Raw genomic sequence first — 23,436 nt, 5'->3', positions numbered from 1 at the left:
GGTGGCACGTGTGTCACACAGGGACCCCGTGTCCCCGCAGGGACAGGGCCCCCCCCCCTTCCCCCTCCCCCATGGGGACACGGGCAGCGTGACAGCCCCGCGGTGACACACACCCCGTGGTGACACGTACCCCAATGGCACTGTGGTGACACACACACCCCCCCAGGGACACGGCCACCCCTGGGGACACTCCCGTGGGGACACTCCTGTGGGGACACCCCCGTGGTGACACTGTCGTGAGGACACTGCCACTCGCATGGGGACACTCTCGTGGGGACACAGACACCTCTGTGGGGACACTTCTGTGGGGACACTCCATGGGGACACAGCCACCCCATGGGGACACCCCCGTGGGGACACTCTCGTGGGGACACTGCCACCCCCGTGGGGACAATCCCATGGGGATACTCCCGTGGGGACACTGCCACCCCCGTGGGGACACTCTCAGGGGGACACTGCCACCCCATGGGGACACCCCCGTGGGGACACCCCCGTGTGGACACTCCCGTGGGGACGCTCTCATGGGGACACTGCCACCCCATGGGGACACTCCCGTGGGGACACTGCCACCCCTGTGGGGACACTCTCAGGGGGACACTGCCACCCCGTGGGGACACCCCCGTGGGGACACTCTTGTGGGGACACTGACACCCCCGTGGGGACACTCCCGTGGGGACACTGCCACCCCATGGGGACACCCCCGTGGGGACACCCCCGTGGGGACACTCCCGTGGGGACACTGCCACCCCTGTGGGGACACTCTCATGGGGACACTGCCACCCCCGTGGGGACACTCCCGTGGGGACACTCTCATGGGGACACTGCCACCCCCGTGGGGACAATCCCCTGGGGACACCCCCGTGGGGACACCGCCACCCCATGGGGACGCCGGGGGTGACCCCCCCCAACCGGGGGGTGCGGGGCACCGCGACCGCTCGGGGCTGCGCTGGGGCGGCCGCCCCCGTGTCCCCGCTGTCCCCCGCTGTCCCCTCTGTCCCCCGTCCCCCCCCGCCCCCCGCCCCGCCCGCGCTCTCACCCGGCCCCTCACCGGCCCCGGCAGCGGGGGGGCGGGCGGGGGCCGGGGGTGTCGGGGGGTGTCGGGGGGTGTCGGGGGGGACCCGGTGCAGGGCCCGGGACAGCGGAGGAGGATGCGGGATGGGGGGGGGGGGGGTGCGTGTCCCGGGGGGGGGGTCGGAGTGAGGGTCTTGAGGAGAGGTGCGGGGGTGCGGGACGCGGGTGGAACAGTCGGGGTGCGGGTCCGGGGGGAGTGTCGCGGTCCCGGGGGGGTGCCGGGGTGCAGGTCCGGGGGGGGTGTCGGGGTCCCGGGGGGGTGCGGGACGCGGGTGGAACAGTCGGGGTGCGGGTCCGGGGGGTGTCGCCGTTCCGGGGGGGTGTCGGGGTGCGGGTCCGGGGGGGGTGTCGCGGTCCCAGGGGTTGTCGCGGTCCCGGGGGGGTGTCGGGGTGCGGGTCCGGGGGGGGTGTCGCGGTCCCGGGGGGATGTCGGGGTGCGGGTCCGGGGGGAGTGTCGCGGTCCCGGGGGGGTGCCGGGGTGCGGGTCCGGGGGGGGTGTCGGGGTCCCGGGGGGGTGCGGGGGTGCGGGACGCGGGTGGTACAGTCGGGGTGCGGGTCCGGGGGGGGTGTCGCGGTCCCGGGGGGGTGTCGGGGTGCGGGTCCGGGGGGGGTGTCGCGGTCCCAGGGGTTGTCGCGGTCCCGGGGGGGTGTCGGGGTGCGGGTCCGGGGGGGGTGTCGCGGTCCCGGGGGGATGTCGGGGTGCGGGTCCGGGGGGAGTGTCGCGGTCCCGGGGGGGTGCCGGGGTGCGGGTCCGGGGGGGGTGTCGGGGTCCCGGGGGGGTGCGGGGGTGCGGGACGCGGGTGGTACAGTCGGGGTGCGGGTCCGGGGGGGGTGTCGCGGTCCCGGGGGGGTGCCGGGGTGCGGGTCTGGGGGGAGTGTCGCGGTCCCGGGGGGGTGTCGGGGTGCGGGTCTGGGGGGAGTGTCGCGGTCCCGGGGGGGTGTCGGGGTGCGGGTCTGGGGGGAGTGTCGCGGTCCCGGGGGGGTGCGGGTCCGGGGGGGGAGTGTCTGGGTCCCAGGGGGGTCCCGGGGTGCGGGTGCCGGGGCGCTGTCGCGGGGGCGTCGCTGTCCCGGGGGGGTCCCGGGGTGCGGGTCCCGGGGGGGTGTCGGGGTCCCGGGGTGTGTCTGGGTCCCGGGGGGGTGTCGGGGTCCCGGGGGGCCCCTCGGGGCCGGTGCGGGTCGGGGCCGGCGCAAGGCCCTGGCCGCCGTGCGGGGCTCCGCCCGCCGCCGCTGCCCCCGCCCCGGGGCCGCCCCCGCCGCTGCCCCCGCCCCCGGCCCGCCCCGGGGCCGCCCCCCCCCCGCCCGGAGCGGCCCCCCCCCCCCGCCGCCATGCTGCTGCCGCTGCTGCTGCGGGCCGTGGGTCCCCGCACCGGGCTCCGCTCGGTCCCCGCCGCCCTCCGGGCCCCCCCCGCCGCGGGGCGCAGGTACCGGGGGCTCGCGGGGGGGTGGCCCGGGGCGGGGGGGGGTCGAACTCCGGGGTTCCCTTAAGGGGGGGCGGGACCGAACTCCGGGATCCTTTGGCGGGGGGTGACCGGGGTCCCTGGGGGGGGGCGAACTCCGGGGTCCCCTTAAGGGGGGGCGGGGGGGGGTAACTCCTGGGTCCCGGGGGGGGGAACGGAGCTCCTGGGTCCCCTGTGGGGGGTGGGGGACCCCAAACTCCTGGGTCCCTGATGGGGGGGGGGGACACAGCGAACTCCTGGGTCCTTTTATGGGGGGGACCCGGGGTCCTGTGTCCCCTGGCGGGGGGGGACACACACGACCGAGCTCCTGGGTCCCTTGTGGGGGTCCTGTGTCCCCTGGGGGTGCGGTGGGGGGAGCCCACGCTCTGGGGTCCCCGGGGGGAGCGCGGTCTCCGGGGGTCGGGGGTGCGGGGGGAGTTGGGGCTCCCGGGGGGGTGCCGGGATGGGGGGGCACCGCGGGGGGGGGGGCGGTGGGATGCCGGAGGCTGGCATGGGGGGGGCGGGGAGCACCGCGGGGGGGGCTGGGGGGCCGGTGTCCGCCCGGGGGGGGGTCCGGGGTGTCCCCTGCCCCGGGACAGCCCGGGGTAGCGTGGGGGGGGGGGCGGCCCCCAGCGGGTGTCCCCGTGTACCCCCCGCCCCGCGCTCACCCCTCTCCCCAGTTTCAGGTATGGGGGGGGACGCCCGGGGCTGGGGGGGCTCCCCCCCCGCCCCCCCCCCCTCCCCGGCCCCGCGCCCCCAGCCCTGCGCTGCCTGCTCCTGGCCGGCCCGGCTGCCGGCTGCGCGGCCATCGGCTGGCTGGCCACCGTCGCGCGCTGCCAGGAGGCCACCGTGTCCCCCGGCCCCCCCGAGCCCCCCGAGCCCCGGCCGGAGCCCGCCTTCGACTGGCCGCTCTTCTGGGCCTTCCTGCGCCCCCAGCTCCTGGCCCTCTCGGCCGCCGTCCTGGTGAGCAGCGCGGTGGGGGCCGACGGACCCCCCCTTGTCCCCGGGCCGCAGGGGGACACCCGCCATCCCCATGCCATGGCGTGACACCCGCCGTCCCCTTGCCATGGCGTGACACCCGCCGTCCCCTTGCCATGGCGTGACACCCGCCGTCCCCTTGCCATGGTGCGACACCCGCCGTCCCCTTGCCATGGTGCGACACCCGCCGTCCCCTTGCCATGGCGTGACACCCGCCGTCCCCTTGCCATGGTGCGACACCCACCATCCCCATGGCGTGACGCCCGCCGTCCCCTTGCCATGGCGTGACACCCGCTGTCCCTGCCATCCCCGTGCCGCAGCGTGTCACCTACTGTCCCCATGCCATGACACGCGCCGTCCCCTTGCCGCGGCGTGATGCCCACTGTCCCCACCGTCCCCATGCTATGGCGTGATGCCCGATGTCCCCAGCATCCCCGTGCCTTGGTGTGATGCTCGATGTCCCCGTGCCTCGGTGCGACGCCTGCCGTCCCCATGCCATGGCATGACACCCGCTGTCCCACCCGTCCCCATGCCACGGTGTGACACCCAGTGTCCCCCCTGTCCCCGTGCCATGGTGTGATGCCCGCTATCCCCGTGCTGCGATGTGACGCCCACTGTCCCCACCGTCCCTGTGTCATGGTGTGACACCCACCGTCCCTGCTGTCCCTGTGCTGTGACACCCCCTGTCCCCATGTCACGGCGTGATGCCTGCTGTCCCTGCACCGTGGTGTGACGCCCATTGTCCCCGCTGTCCCCGTGCCGTGACACCCACCTTCCCCCCCATCCCTACACCATGGCATGATGCCCGCTGTCCCCGTGCCATGGTGTGACGCCCGCTGTCCCCGCTGTCCCCGTGCCATGGTGTGACGCCCGCTGTCCCCGCGCCACGGCGTGACGCCCGCTGTCCCCGCTGTCCCCACGCCACGGCATGACACCCGCTGTCCCCGCTATCCCCGTGCCATGGTGTGACACCCGCTGTCCCCGCGCCACGGCGTGACACCCGCTGTCCCCGCTATCCCCGTGCCATGGTGTGACGCCTGCTGTCCCCGCGCCACGGCGTGACGCCCGCCGTCCCCGCAGCTGGCGCTGGGCGCAGCCCTGCTCAACGTGCGCATCCCGGTGCTGCTGGGGCAGCTGGTGGACGTGGTGGCCCGCTGCGCCCGTGGCCCGGTCACCGGCTACCTGCGGGAGGTGCGGCGCCCGGCCCTGCGCCTGCTCGCCGTCTACTGCCTGCAGGTGGGTGCCAGCGGCCGGGCGGGGGGGTGCCGGGGTGTGTGTGTGCGCCCCCCCAGCCCCGCGCCGCCGCCAGCCCCTCTCCCCGCTCTCCCGCGCAGGGGCTGCTGACCTTCGGGTACATCGCGCTGCTGGCGCGCGTCGGCGAGCGGGTGGCGGGCAGCGTGCGCAAGGCGCTCTTCATCTCCCTGCTGCGGTAACGCACCCCGCGGGGGGGGACGGGGACATGGGGCGGGGGTTCCCCGTCCCGCCGTTGTCCCTCTACCGTCCCCGTCCCCCGGCAGGCAGGACGTGGCGTTCTTCGACGCCAGCCGGACGGGGCAGCTGGTGAACCGGCTGACGGCCGACATCCAGGAGTTCAAGTCCTCCTTCAAGCTGGCCGTCTCCCAGGTGAGACGCACCGGACCCCCCCACCCGGACCCCAGCGCCCACCATGATGATCCGAGGGCTGGAGCCCCTCTGCTGTGGGGACAGGCTGGGAGAGCTGGGGGGGTTCAGCCTGGAGAAGAGAAGGCTCCGCGGAGACCTTCCAGCCCCTTCCAGTCCCTCAAGGGGCTCCAGGAAAGCTGGGGAGGGACTCTGGAGCAGGGAGGGGAGCCATGGGACGAGGGGGAAGGGTTTTCCACTGACAGAGGGGAGACTGAGATGAGATGTGAGGCAGAAATTGTTGGCTGTGAGGGGGGTGAGCCCCTGGCCCAGGTTGCCCAGAGAAGCTGTGGCTGCCCCATCCCTGGAGGGGTTCAAGGCCAGGTTGGCCGGGGCTTGGAGCAACCTGGGCTGGTGGGAGGTGTCCCTGCCCAGGGCAGGGGTGGCACTGGGGGGGCTTTGAGGTCCCTTCCCACCCGGAGGATTCCGTGACGGACCCGTGTCCCCCCCAGGGCCTGCGCAGCGGCACGCAGACGGCGGGGTGCTTCGTCTCGCTCTACCTGCTCTCGCCCAAGCTCACCGCGCTGCTGCTGCTGGCGCTGCCGGCGCTGGTGGGCGCGGGGGCCCTCATCGGTGCCCTCCTCCGCAGCCTCTCCCGCCGGGCGCAGGAGCAGGTAACCCCCCGCTTCCCCCCCCCGACACCCCCCCCCAGCCCCGACGTCCCCCCCGGGGACGGAGCCGGGGGTGTCCCACGCCGGCCCCCTCTCGCCGCAGGTGGCCAAGGCCACCACGGTGGCAGACGAGGTGCTGGGGAACGTGCGGACGGTGCGCGCCTTCGCCATGGAGGACCGGCAGGCGGGGTAAGGGGGCGGCGGGGGGCCGGGGGGGTGTCGGGGGGCGGTGCGGGGGTGTCAGCCCCCCCCCGTCCCTGCCCGCAGGCTGTACTGCGCCGAGGTGGACCGCGCCGGCGCGCTGAGCGAGCGGCTGGGGCTGGGCATCGCCGCCTTCCAGGGGCTCTCCAACCTGGCGCTCAACGGTGAGTGGGGCCGTGGGGCAGCGCCCCGTGGGGCAGGGCCCGGTGGTGCTGTGGGGCGCGACCTGGCATTGCCATGGGGCAGGACCCCACGGTGTCACAGGGCAGGACGTGACGCCGCCATGGGAGAGGACCCCATGGTGCCGTGGGGCAGGACCTAGTGGTTCCGTGTGGCAAGACCCTGCCGTGCTGTGGGGCAGGACATGGCATTGCTGTGGGGCAGGACGCCGGGGTGCTGTGGGGCAGGAGGCGGCAGTGCCATGGGGCAGGACGCCGGGGTGCTGTGGGGCAGGGCCCGGCGATGCCGTGGTGCCCCGTGTCCCACCTCCTCCCGCGCCCCACAGGCATCGTGCTGGGGACCATCTTCGTGGGGGGCTCCCTGATGGCGGGGGACGAGCTCTCCCCGGGCGACCTCATGTCCTTCCTGGTGGCCTCGCAGACGGTGCAAAGGTCAGGGCTGGCCCCGGCGCGGTGACCCCCCGGCACAGTGACCCCCATCATGGTGACCCCCCTGGCACGGTGACACCCCTGGTGTGGTGACCCCTCTGGGCATGGTGACTCCTCTGGGCACAGTGACCCCCTGGTGCAGTGACCCCCATTGCAGTGACCTCCTGGCGCGGTGACCCCCCCCAGCACGGTGACCCCCATCATGGTGACCCCCCCGGCGTGGTGACCCCCATCAGGGTGGCGACCCCCCGGTGCGGTGACCCCCTGGTGTGGTGACCCCCATCAAGGTGACCCCCTGGTACAGTGACCCCCCGGTGCAGTGACCCCAATCATGGTGACATCCCTGGCGCAGTGACACCCCTGGCGTGGTGACCCCTCTGGGCACAGTGACCCCCTGGTGCAGTGACCCCCATCACGGTGACCCCCATCATGGTGACCCCCCTGGCACAGTGACCCCCCCCGGCGTGGTGACTCCCGTCAGGGTGGCACCCCCCGGTGCGGTGATCCCCCTGGTGTGGTGACCCCCATCACAGTGACCCTGCCGGCGTGGTGACCCTGCCGGCGTGGTGACCCCCCCCGGTGCGGTGACCCCCATCACGGTGACCCCCATCACGGTGACCCCCCCGGCCGCAGCCATCGCTCTGCCCCTCTTCCCGCAGGTCCATGGCCAACATCTCCATCCTCCTCGGGCAGGTAGGCGGTGTGTGTGTGTGTGGGGGGGTGTGTGTGTCCCGCCGCCCCCCCCGGGGCTGGGGGTCGTGTGTGTGTGTGTGTGAGGGGGTGCCCCCACGGCCCCGTGTCCCCCCCCCGGCAGGTGGTGCGTGGCCTGAGCGCCGGCGCCCGCGTCTTCGAGCTGCTGCGGCTGGAGCCCGGCGTGGGGCTGCGGGGGGGGGGCTCCATCCCCCACCACTCCCTGCTGGGCCGCGTCTGCTTCCACCGCGTCTCCTTCAGGTGAGACCCCCCACCACCCCCCCACCCACCACCCCACAGGCTGAGGGGGGAGCCGGCCCCATGCCTCCCCCCCCCTCAAAACTCCTCTCCCCGCAGCTACCCCTCCCGCCCCGGCTACCCCGTGCTGCGCGACTTCAGCCTCACCCTGCCCCCCTGCAAGACGGTGGCCATCGTGGGACCCTCCGGAGGGGGTACGGCCCCCCCGGGGGACAGGGGGCACCCAGCCGGGGCGGGGGGTGGTGGTGGGGGGGGGCAGGAGCCAGCTCAGCTGGTCCCGGGGAGCCCAGTGGGAGACAGGGGCTGGGAACCGGGCTCTGCGTGTCCCCCCCGGGCTCGCCCGGCGGCTCTTGGGGTGGGGGGTGACAGGGGGTCCCGGGGGTGGGGGGTGCCAGGGGTGGGGATTCCTGGGGGTGGAGGGTCCCTGGGGTGAGGGGTCTCAGGGATGGGGGGGTGCCAGGGGTCAGGGGATTCCTGGGGGTAGGGGGTCCCTGGGGGTAGGGGGATCCTGGGGTGGGGGGTCCTGTGGTTGTGGGGGTCCTGGGGATGGGGGGGGTCCCAGGGGTGGGGGTCCAGGGGATGGGGGGGTTCAGGGGGTGGGGGTCCCTGGGGGTGGGGATTCCTGGGGGTAGGGGGTCCCGGGGGTAGGGGGGTGCCAGGGGTGGGGATTCCTGGGGGTGGAGGGTCCCAGGGGTGGGGTGGTCCCAGGGGTGGGGGTCCAGGGGGTGTTGGGTCCTGGGGATGGGGGGGTCCCGGGGGTGGGGGTCCAGGGGGTGGGGGTCCCTGGGGGTGGGGATTCCCAGCAGTAGGGGGTGCCAGGGGTGGGGGGTCCTGGGGATGGGGATTCCTGGGGGTAGGGGGTCCCCGGGGGTGGGGGGGTCCCCGGGGGTGGGGGTCCCCGGGGGTGGGGATTCCCGGCGGTGGGGGGTGCCGGGGGTGGGGGGTGCGCAGGACGGGGGCGCGGGGGGGCTGAGGGGTCCCGGCCGCAGGGAAGTCGACGGTGGCGGCGCTGCTGGAGCGGTTCTACGAGCCCACGCAGGGCACCATCACCCTGGACGGCCACGACATCTCCCGCCTGGACCCCTCCTGGCTGCGGGGGCACGTCATCGGCTTCATCAGCCAGGTGTGGGGCTGCCGTGGGGCACGGGGGTGCCGTGGGGCTGCCGTGGGGGGAGGCTGCCATGGGGCACAGAGCTGCCATGGGGCTGCTGTGGGGCTGCCGTGGGGCACGGGGCTGCTGTGGGGCTGCCGTGGGAGGAGGCTGCTGTGGGGCGCAAGGCTGCCATGGGGCTGTCATGGGGCATGAGGCTGCTATGGGGTTGCTGTGGGGCTGCCGTGAGGCACAGGGGTGCCGTGGGGCACAGGGCTGCCGTGGGGCTGCCGTGGGGCACAGGGCTGTCATGGGGCTGCCGTGGGGCACAGGGCTGCTGTGGGGCTGCCATGGGGCACGGGGCTGCTGTGGGGCACAAGGCTGCCCTGGGGCTGCTGTGGGGCTGCCGTGGGGCACAGGGCTGACGTGGGGCTGCCATGGAGCATGGGGCTGCTGTGGGGCTGCCGTGGGGCACAAGGCTGCCATGGGGCTGCCATGGGGCACGGGGCTGCCATGGGGCATGGGGCTGCCGTGGGGCTGCCATGGAGCACGAGGCTGCCATGGGGCACGGGGCTGTTGTGGGGCTGCTGTGGGGCACAAGGCTGCCCTGGGGCTGCTGTGGGGCTGCCGTGAGGCACAGCGGTGCCGTGGGGCTGCCATGGGGCACAGGGCTGCTGTGGGGCTGCTGTAGGGCACAGGGCTGCCGTGGGGCAGGGGGCTGCCGTGGGGCGCTTCCCGCAGGCGCTGGCGGGGACCCCCATGGCTGTTCCCGGGGGGGGGACGGGAGGGAGGGAGGTGTCCCGTGTCCCCCCCCGGGCTCGGCGCCGAGGGTCCGTGCGCTGCGGCAGGAGCCGGTGCTCTTCGGGACGACCATCCTGGAGAACATCCGCTTCGGGAAGCCGGGAGCCTCCGACGCCGAGGTGGTCGCCGCCGCCCGCCTGGCCAACGCCGACGGCTTCATCCGCACCTTCCCCGAGGGCTACCACACCGTCGTGGGTACGGGCCGGGGGGGGCACGGCGGGCACGGGCACCGGCACGGCACCCCTGAGCCCCCCCCCGGCATGGGGCACCCCTGGGATGGGGGGTGCCGTGTCCCCCCCCGGGGTGAGGGACGCCTGTGTCTTGCGCCGGGGGGGGACACGACCCCTGTGTCACCCCCATAGCGGGAGTCCCCTGTGTCGTTCCCCAGAGCGGGGGGACCCTGTGTCACCCCTCAGGGTAGGGGGTCCCCTGTGTCACCCCTGGGATGGGGGTGGTCCCGTGTCACCCCCCAGGGGGAGGGACCCCTGCGCTTTGCCCCGGGGTGGGGGACCCCTGTGTCACCCCTCTGGGATGGGGGGGGGACTCCTGGGATATGGCGGGGGGTGTTCCCTGCGTGACCCCCCGGGATGGGGGTCCCTCGCATCTTCCCCCAGCGTAGGGGGACCACGGCGTGAACCCCTGGGGGGGGGGACCCCTGTGTCACTCCCCAGAGTGGGGGCAACCCCTGTGTCACCCCCGGGATGGGGGGACCCCTTGGGTGGGGGGGGGTCGCTGTGTCACCCTGGAGGGACCCCTGCACCTTGCCCTGGGGAGGGGGACCCCTGTGTCACCCCCGGGATGGGGGGGTCCCCCCCGCGTGCCGGGGCTCGCGGTGGCCGCGGTTGGGCTCTGGGGTCCCTGCTGCGGGAACGCGGCTCCCTCCTCCTGGGGAGGGGGTTCTCCCCTGCGCCCCCCGGCCCCGGGGCTGGTGCGTCACCGTCACGGCGCGGGTGCCCGGCAGGCGAGCGGGGCGCGGCGCTGTCGGGGGGCCAGAAGCAGCGCATCGCCATCGCCCGCGCCCTGCTGAAGGACCCGGCCGTGCTGGTGCTGGACGAGGCCACCAGCGCGCTGGACGCCCAGGCGGAGCGCGCCGTGCAGGAGGCGCTGGACCGGGCCGCCGCCGGCCGCACCGTCCTGCTCATCGCCCACCGCCTCAGCACCATCCGCCACGCAGACCTCATCGTGGTGCTGGCGCGGGGACGGGTGGCCGAGGTGAGCGGGGGGCACGGGGGGGGACGGTTGGGGGCGGGGGGTCGGCGGGGGCAGGGGGTGACGCCGTCTCCGCCGTCCCCGCAGGCGGGGACCCACGAGGAGCTGGTGCGACGCGGGGGGCTCTACGCCGAGCTCATCCGCCGGCAGACCGAGGACGGATCCTGAGCCGGGGGGCGGGGGGGTCCCGCTCCCCACGTGCCCCCCTGCTGCTCCCCAATAAACCAGGGATGGCCGGCGGCCGCGGCGGCTCTGCAGCCCACGGGGGTGGCAGTGTCCTGCTTGGGTTGGGGGGGGGCCTGCGTCGCCCACCTGGGCTGGGGGGTCCCCCGTGTCACCTCCTGGGGTGGGAACCCCTGCATCGCCCCCCGGGGTGGGGGACGCCTGTGTGACCCCCCCGGTTGTGGAGGGGGGGGGGGTCCCCTGTGTCACCCCCCAGGGTGAGGGACCCTTGTGCCTTGCCCCGGGGTGGGAGACCCCCGTGTCACCCCCAGAGTGGGGGGACCCCTGTGTCAGCCCCGGGATGGGGGGACCCCTGGGATGGGATGGGATGGGATGGGGGGGGGGGGTGTCCCCTGTGTCACCCTCCAGGGTGGGGGACCCCGATGCCATCCCCCGGGGGAGGGAGGACCCCTCCATCGCCCCTTGGGGTTGGGGGACCCCTGTGTGACCCCCTGGGGTGGGGGGTCCCCGGGGCCGCCCCGGGGAGGGGGAGCTGCCCGCTGACACCCCCCCCCCCGCCCCCCGGGGACTCTCACCGGGTCCGGGCCCGCGGCCGCCGGTGCCGGGAGGGCTCCGGGGGGACCGAGCTGTCGCCGTGTCCCCCCCACCCCCCCCCCGGGGCTCGGCGGGGGGCGGCGGCGGGTGGAGCCGGCGGGGGGCGGGGGCGGGGGGCGGCCGCAGAGCGGCGGCGGCTGCGCGGCGGCGGCGGGAGCGGGGCCGGGACCGGGATCGGGACCGGGATCGGGATCGGGATCGGGATCGGGATCGGGGCTGTGCCTGGGACCGGCACCGCGGCGGGGGCTGCGACCGGGGCCGGGAGCGGGGCTGGGACCGCGATTGGGACCGGGACCGGGATCAGACCGGAGCTGGGACCGGGACCGGGATCGGGACCGGGATCGGGATCAGACCGATCAGTCCGCGGCACCGGCATCGTGTGGGGGGTGTCGGGGCGGCCGGTCCTGCCCTGCCTGCCCTGCCTGCACTGCACTGCCTTCCCTGCCTGCACTGCCTTCCCTGCCTGCCCTGCCTGCACTGCCTTCCCTGCCTGCACTGCCTTCCCTGCCTGCACTGCCTGCACTGCCTTCCCTGCCTGCACTGCCTGCACTGCCTGCACTGCCTGCCCCTGCACTGCCTGCACTGCCTTCCCTGCCTGCACTGCCTGCACTGCACTGCCTGCCCCTGCACTGCCTACCCTGACTGCCCCTCCCTGCCTGCACTGCCCACACTGCCTGCCCTGCCCGCCCTGCCTGCGCTGCCCACACTGCCTGCGCTGCCCACACTGCCTGCGCTGCCCGCCCTGCCCTCGCCGCCCGCAGCACCCTGAGCCCCGTGGCGGCGATGGGCTGAGGGCGCCGGGGAGGCGGGGGGGTGCCGGGGGCAGGATGAGGCCGGGCTCGGAGGGCAGCGGGGAGGGCGAGGGTCTCTCCAGCCTGCGGGCCTTCGCCCACAGCTCCTCGCTGCACGGCATCAGCCACGTCTTCGCCTACGGGGCCGTGTCGCTGCGGCGGGTGCTGTGGGGCGGCTTCTTCCTGGGCTCGCTGGGGCTGCTGCTGCTGGTCTGCGCCGAGCGCGTCGCCTACTTCCTCACCTACCCCCACGTCACCAAGCTGGACGAGGTGGCCGCCCACAACCTCACCTTCCCGGCCATCACCATCTGCAACCTCAACGAGTTCCGCTTCTCCAAGATCACCCGCAACGACATGTACCACGTCGGCGAGCTGCTGGCGCTGCTCAACGACCGCTACGAGATCAGCAACCCGCAGCTGGCCGAGCCCCACGTCCTGGCCGCGCTGCGCGACAAGGCCAACTTCAAGAACTTCAAGGCCAAGCCCTTCAGCATGGCCGAGTTCTACAACCGCACCGGCCACGACCTGGCCGACATGCTGCTGCAGTGCTCCTTCCGCGGCGCCAACTGCACCGCCCGCAACTTCACCGTGGTGAGTGCCGGCCCCGCGGCACAGGGACGGGGAGGCCGCCGGCCCCCGGCCACCGCCAGCGGGCCCCGGTGTCCTGCCAGGGCCGGGCAGCCCCGCGGGTGAGCCCCTTCTCCCCGCCGGCCCCGCTGCTGCGGCGGGCTGGGTGCCAGCCTGGGGGTGCCCTCGCCCCGCGCTCGCCGCGGGGGTGCCAGGCGGCTGGGAACGGCGCCCGGGATGGAGCCGTGCTGTGCCGCGGGCCCTGCGCCGCGCCGGAAGGCTCTGCCTGCAGGCGGGCACTCGGGTGCGGAGTGCTCGGGGGTGCGGGATGCTCTTGGGTGCGGGATGCTCACGGATACGGGATGCTCACGGGTACGGGATGCTCTTGGGCATGGGATGCCCTTGGGTGCGGGATGCTGGTGGGTGCAGGACGCTCTTGGGTATGGGATGCTCATGGATGCGGGATGCTGGCGAGTGTGGGATGCTCATGGATACGGGATGCTCATGGATGCGGGATGCTGGCGAGTGCCGGATGCTCATGGATACGGGATGCTCATGGATGCGGGATGCTGGCGAGTGCGGGATGCCCTTGGGTGCAGGATGCTGGCGGGTGGATCCCACAGCCCCGCTCCCCCCGCGCCAGCCCCAGATGCCGCCCGGGCACCGGCAGCAGCTGCCGCTTCCCCCGGGCGGTGTTTGCACACAGGCTCCCACGCCCGGGGCTCCTCCGCGCAGCCGGAGCGTGGGGGGGGAGCGGGGCCGCCACGTCCCCGCGCAGGCGGGGGCTGCTGGGGGCGGCCGCAGGACCTGGGGGGTGGGCACGGGGACCCCCCCACCCAGCCCTCGGCTCCCCCGGGCAAACCTGGGCCGGGTCCTGCGAGACCCGCCTGGGACAGTGACTGCCCGGGGGATGGACGGGACGGTGGCACTTGCAGGGCTGGTGGCACGGGGCAGGATGGTGGCAGGGACATGGCAGCGTGTCGCGGGTGCCGCGGCAGCACCGGGGGAGCGGGCGGGGTGGGTGCTGCGGGAGCTGGGCACCCTGTGCCCGCCGTGCGCGGCTCTGCTCAGTCCCCGTCACCATCGCCGTGGGCTCGGCCGCGCTGTCACAGCCGCAACCGCCCTCGGCTTCAGGCTCTTCGTGCGTGAAATGAGTTCTGGGGGAGCTCAGTTGGAGGGAAGCCCCTTCGGAGGCTCCGTGTCCCCCGCGCCCTGTGCCGGAGCCGCGTGGGTCGAGGGCTGGGAGGGTGGCGGGTCCCCAGGGCAGGACGGGACCCAGTGGTGCCACCGGCGTGTGGGGCCGGCACCGGCCACCCGTCTCCGTCCCTGTGCCGAGGGTCTCGGGGGGGCGCGTGCCGTGCTGCCGCCGCTGTCCTCGCGCGCTCTGCCCGTGTGTGCCGCACCCCCGGCTCCCGCGGCCGGCCAGAAACTTCTGCTGGAGCAGCCGCGGTGGCCCCCGGCACCCGCAGCCCCCCGAGGGGCCACCTTGACCCCGAGGGGCCACCCTGACCCCGGCCCAGCCCCCACCTCGCCTTTGCCGGCTAAAAATACGGATGTAATGCCCTTAGTGCCGGATTATCGCCCTGCGCCCGGCGCTGAGCCGCGGCTCCCGGCACCGCGTCCGGCCGCGGAGGCCACCGGGGCTCCTGGCCCCTGGGAGGGCGCCTCGTCCCAGCCTGGGCTCCCTGGGGACGTGGCGAGTGGCCAAAGCAAGGGCCATCCCGGCTGGGGACGGGGCCACCAGTTGTCGTGTGTCCCCCCCCGGGGCTGGCGGGGACGGGAGGGTGCGGGGACGGGGGACCCCGGGGCGCGGGGACCCGTGGGGCGCAGGGACGCCATGTCCCCGGGGTGCAGGGCTGGGGGGGGCCCAACGGTGGGTCACCCCAAGTGTGGGGACCGGGAGGGCTGGCAGCGCCGGGGCCGTGTCCCCGTCCCTGTGTGTCCCTGTCCCCCCCCCCGGTCCCCCGTCCCCCCCCCCCCGCCGGCCCCAGCGCATCCCTGTGCCGGGCAGCCGTTGCCATGGCAGCCGCCCCCCCCTTCCTCCCTGGGCAGCGCGTTGCCATGGTGACGGGTCCCCTCTTTGGGAGCAGCCCGTTGCCACAGCAGCGCCCCCCCCCCGCACCCGATGGGGCAGGATGGGGGGGGACACACCACACCCCCATGGCGGGGGGGGCTCTGACCCCGTGGGGCAGTTATGGACCCCCCCACACCAGGTCACCGCCCCCCCACCCCCCGGGCCATGGGTCAGTGATGGGACTGGGGGGGCCCAGGGGCAGCCCCTCCGTGGGGCGGGGGGGGGCCGTGGGTCCCTGCGTGGGATGGGCAGGGGGAGGGGGCTTGGGGGGGCTGTGCTGGGGCTGGGGGGGGGAGGGGGAAGTGCTGCAAACCTGGAGGGGCAGGGGGCTGCGGGCCTGGGGGGCTCGGGGGGGTGTTCAGCTCTGTGTCACGCTGGGGGCTCTGGGCAGGGTCGGTGCCACCAGACACCGGTCCCTGGGGTCCCTGGCCATGGGTGGGGGTCCCTGGGTGTGGGTCCTGGGGGTCCCCAGGGGCTCAGGGTGTCCCTGGCTGTGGGTGCTGGGGGCTCGGGGGTCCCTGGGGGTCCCTGGCTGCAGGTCCTGGGGGTCCCCAGGAGCTCTGGGGGTCCCTGGCTGTGGGTCCTGGGGGCTTGGGGGTCCCTGGCGTGGGGCAGGCTCTCAGGTCCCGGTGGGGACAATGGCCTCTGCCGCCGTGGCTGAGCCAAGCCCTGGTCCCCGTCCCGGCTCACGTGTCCCCACGTGTCCCCCCGGAGCCACGCTGAAACCCAGTGTCCCTGCAGAGCCGGGCAGGACGGGCCACCATGGCCACCGAGCCACTGGGCTGGCTGCCATGGCCAGCAATCCACCGGCCACCAGGCTGGCCACCATGGCCATCAAGCCGCTGGTCACTGGGCTGGCTGCCATGGCCAGCAATCCACCGGCCACCAGGCTGGCCACCATGGCCATCAAGCCGCTGGCCACCGGGCTGGCTGCCTTCGCCTGCTCCTGCACCCTGCAGGGGCTGGGCCGCGTCTTCGCGCCGGGGTCACCGCTGCGGCGCCGGCTGCTGTGGGCCAGCGCCTTCCTGGCCCCGCTGGCCACCGTCCTGCCGCAGGCGGGGGCGCGTGTTGGGCGGCACGGCGCGCACCCCCGGGTCACCGCGCTGGACGGGCAGGGCTGGGGCAGGACCCCCGGGGCTGAGCAGGTTTTGGGGCTGTGGGGTGACGGTGGGGTGCAGGCTGTGGGGCCAGGGGGTGCTCAGGCTGTGGGGTGATGACCTGTGGGGCTGTGGGGGGGGTACAGGTTGTGGGGCGATGGTGGGGCTGCACGCGCTCTGTGGGGCGCGCAGGCTGCGTGGTGGTCAGCTGTGGGTCAGCCATGGGGCGGTCGGCTGTGGGGCGATGGTGGCGTGGTCGGCTGTGGGGGGATGGCTGAGCTGCGTGCACTCTGTGGGGCCGTGGGTGCAGGCTGTGGGGCCACGGTGGGGTGGGGGCACAGCCCCTGCCCGCCCCACTGGCCCCCAGCCCCCGTCGCCACCCCGGGACGGCTCCTCTCGGCCACGGGGCCGTGGGGAGATGTGGGGCCGTGGGGGGGGCTGTGGGGCTGTGCTCGCCGCCAGTGGGGGCTTTTCCCGTGCTGGGGGCTGCGGGAGGCGGGGGGTCGGCCCTGGGCTGGGGGGGCTGCGGGCGCCTTCCCAGGGGTTGGGGTCCCGCGTCCCACCTGGGGCTGGGGAGGGACCGTCCCTCTGCCACCGTGACTTGGGGGGCAGGACGTGGGGCAGGCCGTGGGACGGGACGGGACGGGGGGGCAGGACGCGGCCAGGGGTCCCACGGGGCCTGGGGACGCCCGGGCTGTGGGGACCCGGCAGAGCCGAGGCCGCGGCGCTGGGGCAGAGACGGCAGCAGCCGCCCCACGGCCCGTCCCCAGCCCCACGGCGGTCCCGAGGGGAAGGGGTGGATGCAGCAGCCCCCTCCCAGTGCACGGAGTGGTGGGGCACTGGGATCCTGCACTGGGGGCACTGGGATCCTGCCCTGCCCCCCCACCCCGGCTCCATGCGGGGTCCCCGTCCCATCCCCCCTCGTCCCCCCCGAGCCGTGCGGGTCCCGCGGCGGGCGCTGAGGTGTGTGTCCCCCCCTGTCCCTGCTGTCCCACCCCCCCCCTTCCCCGCTGTCCCCGCTCTCCCCCCACCACTGTCCCCTCTGTCCTCACTGTCCTGTCCCCCCTGTCCCCACTGTCCCCCCCGTCCCTGCTGTTCTGTCCCTGCTGTCCCCTCCCACTGTCCCTTCTGTCCCCGCTGTCCCCCCGCCTCCCCTGTCCCCACTGTCCCTACTGTCCCCGCTGTCCCGTCTCCCCTGTCCCTGCTGTCCCATCCCCACTGTCCCCTCTGTCCCTGCTGTCCCCCCCATCCCACCTGTCCCCACTGTTCTGTCCCCGCTGTCACTCCACATTGTCCCCTCTGTCCCCCCCGTCCCCCCTGTCCCCGCTGTCCTGTCCCTGCTGTCCCCCCCCGCTGTCTCCCCTGTCCCCGCTGTCCCCCCACCATTCCCCCTGTCCCCGCTGTCCTGTCCCCCCCATCTCCGCTGTCCCCCCCATCCCCCCTGTCCCCACTGTTCTGTCCCCGCTGTCACCCCACACTGTCCCCTCTGTTCCCACTGTCCCCCCCCGTCTCCCCTGTCCCCGCTGTCGTCCCCCCGCTGTCCCCCCGTCCCCGCTGTCCCCGCTGTCCCCTCTGTCCCCGCAGATCTTCACCCGCCTGGGGAAGTGCTACACCTTCAACCCGGGGGGGCCGGGCCGGGAGGTGCTGACCACGCTGCGGGGGGGCGCGGGCAACGGCCTGGAGCTGATGCTCAACGTGCAGCAGGAGGAGTATCTGCCCGTCTGGGGGGACACGGGTGAGACACCCCCCCCCCCGCCCCCCCCCCCGCGACCCGCCACCCCCCCCCCCAACACCCTGCACCCCCCCGACCCCCCCGTCCCGCCTTGCAGACGAGACCTCCTTCGAGGCGGGGGTGAAGGTGCAGATCCACAGCCAGGAGGAGCCCCCCTTCATCGACCAGCTGGGCTTCGGCGTGGCCCCCGGCTTCCAGACCTTCGTCTCCTGCCAGCAGCAGCGGGTATCCGGCCCCGGAGCCCGGGGGGGCCCCTCTGACCGCCCCCCCTCCCCCCCTCCTTCCCCCGGGCTCGGTCCCACCGCTGGCAGCGACCCCCGGCGTCGCCCCCCCTCCACCCCCCCAACCTCCTGCCCAGCAGAAGCGGGGCAGGGGCGGGGGGGGGATCCTAAATTCAGGTGCCACCCCATCGCCAAGTGCCGTCCCCGCACCAGCCACCGGCCACCGCACAGCACGGACACCCCCGCCCCCCCCCCTCCCGGCTGCTGCCCACCCCGGTCCCTGCACCCCCCCCAGCCCTGACCTGCTGCCAGCCGGGGCCATGCACCGGTGACAACGGCCACGACGCCCGGCCCTGTGCCTGGCGAGCAGGGGCAGGGGTGGCAGCGGGGTCCCCGAGGTGGCAGCGGGGTCTCCGGGTTGTGTCACCCCCCCCCTGGCACCAGCTCCGTGGGACGAGCTCTGCCCGAGGGACAGGGCACCATGGCAGGCTGGGGACACCGGGGACATCAGGGACACCTGCCCGAGGGACAGGGCACCATGGCGGGCTGGGGACACCGGGGACATCAGGGACACCTGCCTGAGGGACAGGGCACCATGGCGGGCTGGGGACACTGGGGACATCAGGGACACCTGCCCGAGGGACAGGGCACCATGGCGGGCTGGGGACACTGGGGACATCAGGGACACCTGCCCGAGGGACAGGGCACCATGGCGGGCTGGGGACACTGGGGACATCAGGGACACCTGCCCGAGGGACAGGGCACCATGGCGGGCTGGGGACACTGGGGACATCAGGGACACCTGCCCGAGGGACAGGGCACCATGGCGGGTCTGGGGACATTGGGGACACCAGGGACACCTGCCCGAGGGACAGGGCACCATGGCGGGTCTGGGGACATTGGGGACACCAGGGACACCTGCCCGAGGGACAGGGCACCATGGCGGGCTGGGGACACCGGGGACATCAGGGACACCTGCCCGAGGGACAGGGCACCATGGCGGGCTGGGGACACCGGGGACATCAGGGACACCTGCCCGAGGGACAGGGCACCATGGCGGGCTGGGGACACTGGGGACATCAGGGACACCTGCCCGAGGGACAGGGCACCATGGCGGGCTGGGGACATTGGGGATGCCCACCCAGGGGACAGGGCATCGTAGAGGCTTGGGGACACCAGGGGTGCTCACCCGAGGGACAGGGCACCACAGTGGGGTGGGGACATTGGGGACACCAGGGACGCCCGCCCAAGGGACAGGGCATCATAGAGGCTTGGGGACATTGGGGACACCAGGGACGCCCGCCCAAGGGACAGGGCACCGCGGCGGGTCTGGGGACATCGGGGCCAGCGCGGTGGCCGTGTTTTCCTTAGCCGCGGTGGCAGCTGGTGTACCTGCCCCCCCCCTGGGGGGACTGCAAGGCCACCCCCATCGAGTCCGACTTCTTCACCAACTACAGCATCACCGCCTGCCGCCTGGACTGCGAGACGCGCTACCTGGCCGAGAACTGCAACTGCCGCATGGTGCACATGCCCGGTCAGCCGGGGGGGGGGTGGGGGGGTGGGGAAGGGGGGTGCCGGGGTGGGGGGGGGGGGGTGTGCCGGGGCCGGGGGGAGCCCCTCACCCTGCCCCTGCAACCCCCGCACCCCCCTCCCGCAGGCAACGCCAACGTCTGCACCCCCGAGCAGTACAAGGAGTGCGCGGACCCCGCGCTGGGTACGTACCGGGGGGGCAGCCCCCCGCCTCCCCCCATGGCCCCCCCACCTCAGCTCAGGGTCTCCCCGCGGTGCCCACCAGCCCTGGGCACCCCCAGCCTTGCCCCGGGACGCCTCGTCCCGTCCTCCCCCCCGTCTCCATCGCCGTGAAGGTGGCACCGGTGTCCCCACCGCCGGGGGTCGGGGGGTGTCACCTCCGGCACAGCCCCCGGACGTGCATTCCGGGCCCCCCCCCACGTGCCGCCAGCAGCGCTCCTGGCACACTTGTCCCGTGCCACCGGCGCCCGCCTCCACCCGGGCGCCATCCTGGGAGCATCCCGGTCCCCAGCGTCGGGGGGGGGGGTGGCGGTCCCCGTGGTCCCCGTCCCACCCGCGCCCCCCCAGACTTCCTGGTGAAGAAGGACAGCGAGTACTGCGCCTGCCGCACGCCCTGCGCCATGGTGCGCTACGGCAAGGAGCTCTCGATGGTGAAGATCCCCAGCAAGGCCTCCGCCAGGTACCTGGCCAAGAAGTTCAACAAGACGGAGCAGTACATCGCGTGAGTGCCACCGCCGCGGCACGGCGTGGGGGACGCGGCACGGCCGCACCGCATCGCCCACAGTACATGAACCGGCACGGCATGGCATGGGGGACATGGCACAGCTGCACCACATCACCCACAGTACATGAACCGGCACGGCATGGCATGGGGGACACGGCACGGCGTGGGGGACGCGGCACGGCCGCACCGCATCACCCACAGTACATGAACCGGCATGGCATGGCATGGGGGACACGGCACGGCATGGGGGACACGGCATGGCTGCACCGCATCACGCACAGTACATGAACTGGCACGGCATGGCATGGGGGACACGGCACGGCATGGGGGACACGGCATGGCTGCACCGCATCACCCACAGTACATGAACCGGCACGGCATGGCATGGGGGACACGGCACGGCTGCACCGCATCACCCACAGTACATGAACCGGCACGGCATGGCATGGGGGACATGGCACGGCATGGGGGACACGGCACGGCTGCACCGCATCACCCACAGTACATGAACTGGCACGGCACGGCACGGCACAGCACGGCATGGCGGGGGGCACATGGCACAGCTGCACCACATCACCCACAGTACATGAACCGGCACGGCACGGCATGGCATGGGGGACACGGCACGGCCACACCGCATTGCCCACAGTACATGAACCGGCACGGCACGGCATGGCACGGCATGGGGGACACAGCACGGCCGCACCACATCGCCCCATGGACATGAACCGGCACGGCACAGCGCGGCACGGCCTCCTCTGTGCAAATCTGACCCAGCCCGGGGAAAAACACGTGGTGCGGCACAGTACGGCAGAGCATGGCACAGTACGGCAGAGCATGGCACAGCACGGCACAGCAAGACGTGGCACCGTATGGCACAGCACATCAAGACCTGGCATTCTGTGGTGCAGCACGGCACAGCACGGCACAGCAGAGCACGCTATGGCACAGTATGGCACAACACGGCACACTACGGCGCAGCAGCGCACAGTATGGCACAGGACAGCACGGCCCAGTACGGCATGGCACACTGCGGCACAGCATGGCCCGGTGTGGCGTGGCACAGTATGGCCCAGCATGGCCCAGCATGACAGCATGGCATGGCCCAGCATGGCACGGCACAGCCCAGTATGGCCCAGCATGGCACAACACAGCACGGGACAGCACAGCCCAGTATGGCCCGGCACGTTGCGGCACAGCACGGCCCAGCACGGCCCAGTATGGCCCGGCACAGCCCAGTATGTCCCAGAATGGCCCGGCCCGGCACACCTTGTGCCCCCCCCCTCCCCAGCACAGGGCAGAGCCCTCGCCCCGTCCCGGCCCCCCCCCGCCCCGGTGCTGCCCCCTGACGGCTCCTCCGTCTGCCCCGGCCCCTCTGCCCCCCCCAGGGACAACGTGCTGGTCCTGGACATCTTCTTCGAGGCGCTGAACTACGAGATGATCGAGCAGAAGAAGGCGTACGAGGTGGCGGGGCTGCTGGGTGAGCGCCCGGGGGGGCGTGGGGGTGTCTGGAGGGGGGTGTGTGTGTGTGTGTGGGGGGGGTGTCTGGGGGTGGGGTGGGAGGGGCAGCCCCCCACTAACGCCACCCTCCTGCCCAGGGGACATCGGGGGGCAGATGGGGCTCTTCATCGGCGCCAGCCTCCTCACCATCCTGGAGATCTTCGACTACCTGTACGAGGTGAGCCCCCCACCCCCCAATCCTCCGACCCCCCCCCAGCCCCCCCCATGGCCCCCCCCCCCCGCGCTGCCCCATGGCCTGGGGGGGGACGACCCTGCCCCGTCTCCCCCAGGTGTTCCGGGACAAACTGCTCAGCCTCTACAAGGAGAAGAAACGGACCCCCCGGAGCGACAGCGGCGCCCTGGTAACACCCCCCCCCCACAACCTCCCCGACCCCCCCCCAGCCCCCCCCCGGGCCGCCAGCCGGCCCCCTCCCCCCCCCCTCGCCCCCGTCCCCCCCTCCCCTGGCTCAGGCGGCCAAGGGGGGGCCTCGCACCTCATCCCACCCATCCGCTGCTCGGCCTCATCCCGCCCCGGCGCCGGCTCCATCTCCCGCTGGGACCCCGCCCGCCGCCTCCGGCCGTCCAGGAGCGCCCCGCCGCCCCCGCCAGCCCCGCCGCCCCCCGCCCCGCCGGGCACAGGTAGCCACCCCGGCCCGACCCCCCCCCGACACACACACACACCGCGGCGGGGGCGGGGGGGCAGCACCCAGACCCCCCCCCCCCAGTGCCGCTCGGGGGGCTGCGGGGCTGCTCCCCCCGGGGGGGGACGGCGGGGGGGGTGTCCCTGGCCAGGGGCGAGGCCCCACAAGGGGGGGTTGCGCCCCCCCCCCCCCGGGGGAGGGATTCCCCCCCAGCAAACGGTCCGCGTCCCCCTCCCTCCATCCCAGGCTTCTCTCGGCATCATCCCCGGAGCATCCCCCCTCCCCCCCCCCCAGCTCCGCTCCCATCCTCATGCATCGCTCCCCGGCACCCCCCCCCCCCCCGCCCAGCGACCCCCCCCCTCCAACACCCCCCCCCCCCCCCCCCCTCGACCACGCTGCCCTGGCCGGGGGCCACCCCAACCTCCCCCCTGGGACGCTGTGGGGCGGGGGGGGGGGGGGGGGGCGGGGACAGCTTTGCTCTGCAGCGGGTCTGGGGGGGGGGCTCCAGGGCGGAGCTGGGGCAGCCGGGGGAGGGGGCACGGGGCACAGCGCCCCCCCCCGGCCCTGATACCCCCCCGCCGTGTCCCCAGAGTGGCCGCCCCCCCCTGCGCTGCCACCCGGACGGTCTCAGCTTCGCCCCGAACCTGCTACCTCGTCACCCGGCTCTAGGCGCCCCCCAGGAGTTCTCCTGCTGAGGGACCGGCCCCCAGCCCGGGGGGGGATCGGGGGGGGGGGGGGGGTGGGCCGCGGGCACCGGACCCACCCCCCCCCCCCCCGCCGCCTTGCTTCCCCCCCGCCAGGATGCGGGGACACCCCCCCCCCTCCCCGGGGCTGGCACCGGGCCCGCGGTGCCCCGCTATGGGACACCCCCCCCCCTCTTCAAGCCGGGGGGGGGGTATCGGGGGGCTGGGGGGTGGCGGGGCCCCCCCCCAGCCCTGCTCCCACCTACCTGCATGCCCTGCCTCTGCCCCCCCCCCCCCGCTGCGCTGTACATGAACTGCTCGCTGCGGCCCCCCCCCCATTAAAGAGCTGCCCCAGCCCCGGCTCCTGTGCTGCTGGGGGGGGGGGGCACAGGGGGTCCGCGCTGAGCAGGGGGGGCTGGGGGGGTTCCCCGGCCCCCCCGGGAAGGAGGAGGCAGGCGCTGGGGAGGGGGAAGCTCTTTATGGAGGT

The 23,436-nt window shown here is 74.6% G+C and overlaps 2 protein-coding genes across 6 annotated transcripts; both read left to right on the top strand.

Annotated features, from left to right (window-relative positions):
- Positions 1-2,355: 2,355 nt before the first annotated feature.
- Positions 2,356-10,872, top strand: ABCB8 (ATP binding cassette subfamily B member 8). Its single transcript, XM_074573740.1, has 16 exons — positions 2,356-2,492; positions 3,188-3,470; positions 4,566-4,721; positions 4,820-4,914; positions 5,003-5,108; positions 5,597-5,758; positions 5,859-5,944; positions 6,023-6,120; positions 6,462-6,567; positions 7,224-7,257; positions 7,379-7,515; positions 7,612-7,706; positions 8,502-8,635; positions 9,451-9,598; positions 10,365-10,615; positions 10,700-10,872. Exons 1-16 carry the CDS (start codon positions 2,398-2,400, stop codon positions 10,778-10,780), a joined length of 2,067 nt encoding a protein of 688 aa, XP_074429841.1. The 5' UTR covers positions 2,356-2,397; the 3' UTR covers positions 10,781-10,872.
- Positions 10,873-11,527: 655 nt separating this feature from the next.
- On the top strand, positions 11,528-23,079 carry ASIC3 (acid sensing ion channel subunit 3). Of its 5 annotated transcripts, XM_074573742.1 has the most exons (12): positions 11,528-12,771; positions 17,503-17,653; positions 17,748-17,875; positions 19,255-19,405; positions 19,529-19,585; positions 19,969-20,122; positions 21,037-21,363; positions 21,514-21,605; positions 21,724-21,803; positions 21,916-21,987; positions 22,212-22,264; positions 22,857-23,079. In XM_074573742.1, the coding sequence occupies exons 1-12, from the start codon at positions 12,217-12,219 to the stop codon at positions 22,933-22,935; spliced, it is 1,899 nt and encodes a 632-aa protein (XP_074429843.1). In that variant the 5' UTR covers positions 11,528-12,216; the 3' UTR covers positions 22,936-23,079. The 5 variants fall into 5 exon arrangements, with proteins under 5 accessions (XP_074429843.1, XP_074429846.1, XP_074429845.1 ...); XM_074573745.1 differs by lacking the exon at positions 21,037-21,363 and having other exon boundaries at positions 19,329-19,405; XM_074573744.1 differs by lacking the exon at positions 21,037-21,363.
- Positions 23,080-23,436: the final 357 nt, after the last annotated feature.

Source organism: Larus michahellis, chromosome 2 (genome assembly GCF_964199755.1).
Source record: "Larus michahellis chromosome 2, bLarMic1.1, whole genome shotgun sequence".
Lineage (NCBI taxonomy): Eukaryota > Metazoa > Chordata > Aves > Charadriiformes > Laridae > Larus > Larus michahellis.
The sequence above is the reverse complement of the archived record's forward strand: the minus strand, read 5'-3'. Positions and strand labels throughout refer to the sequence as shown.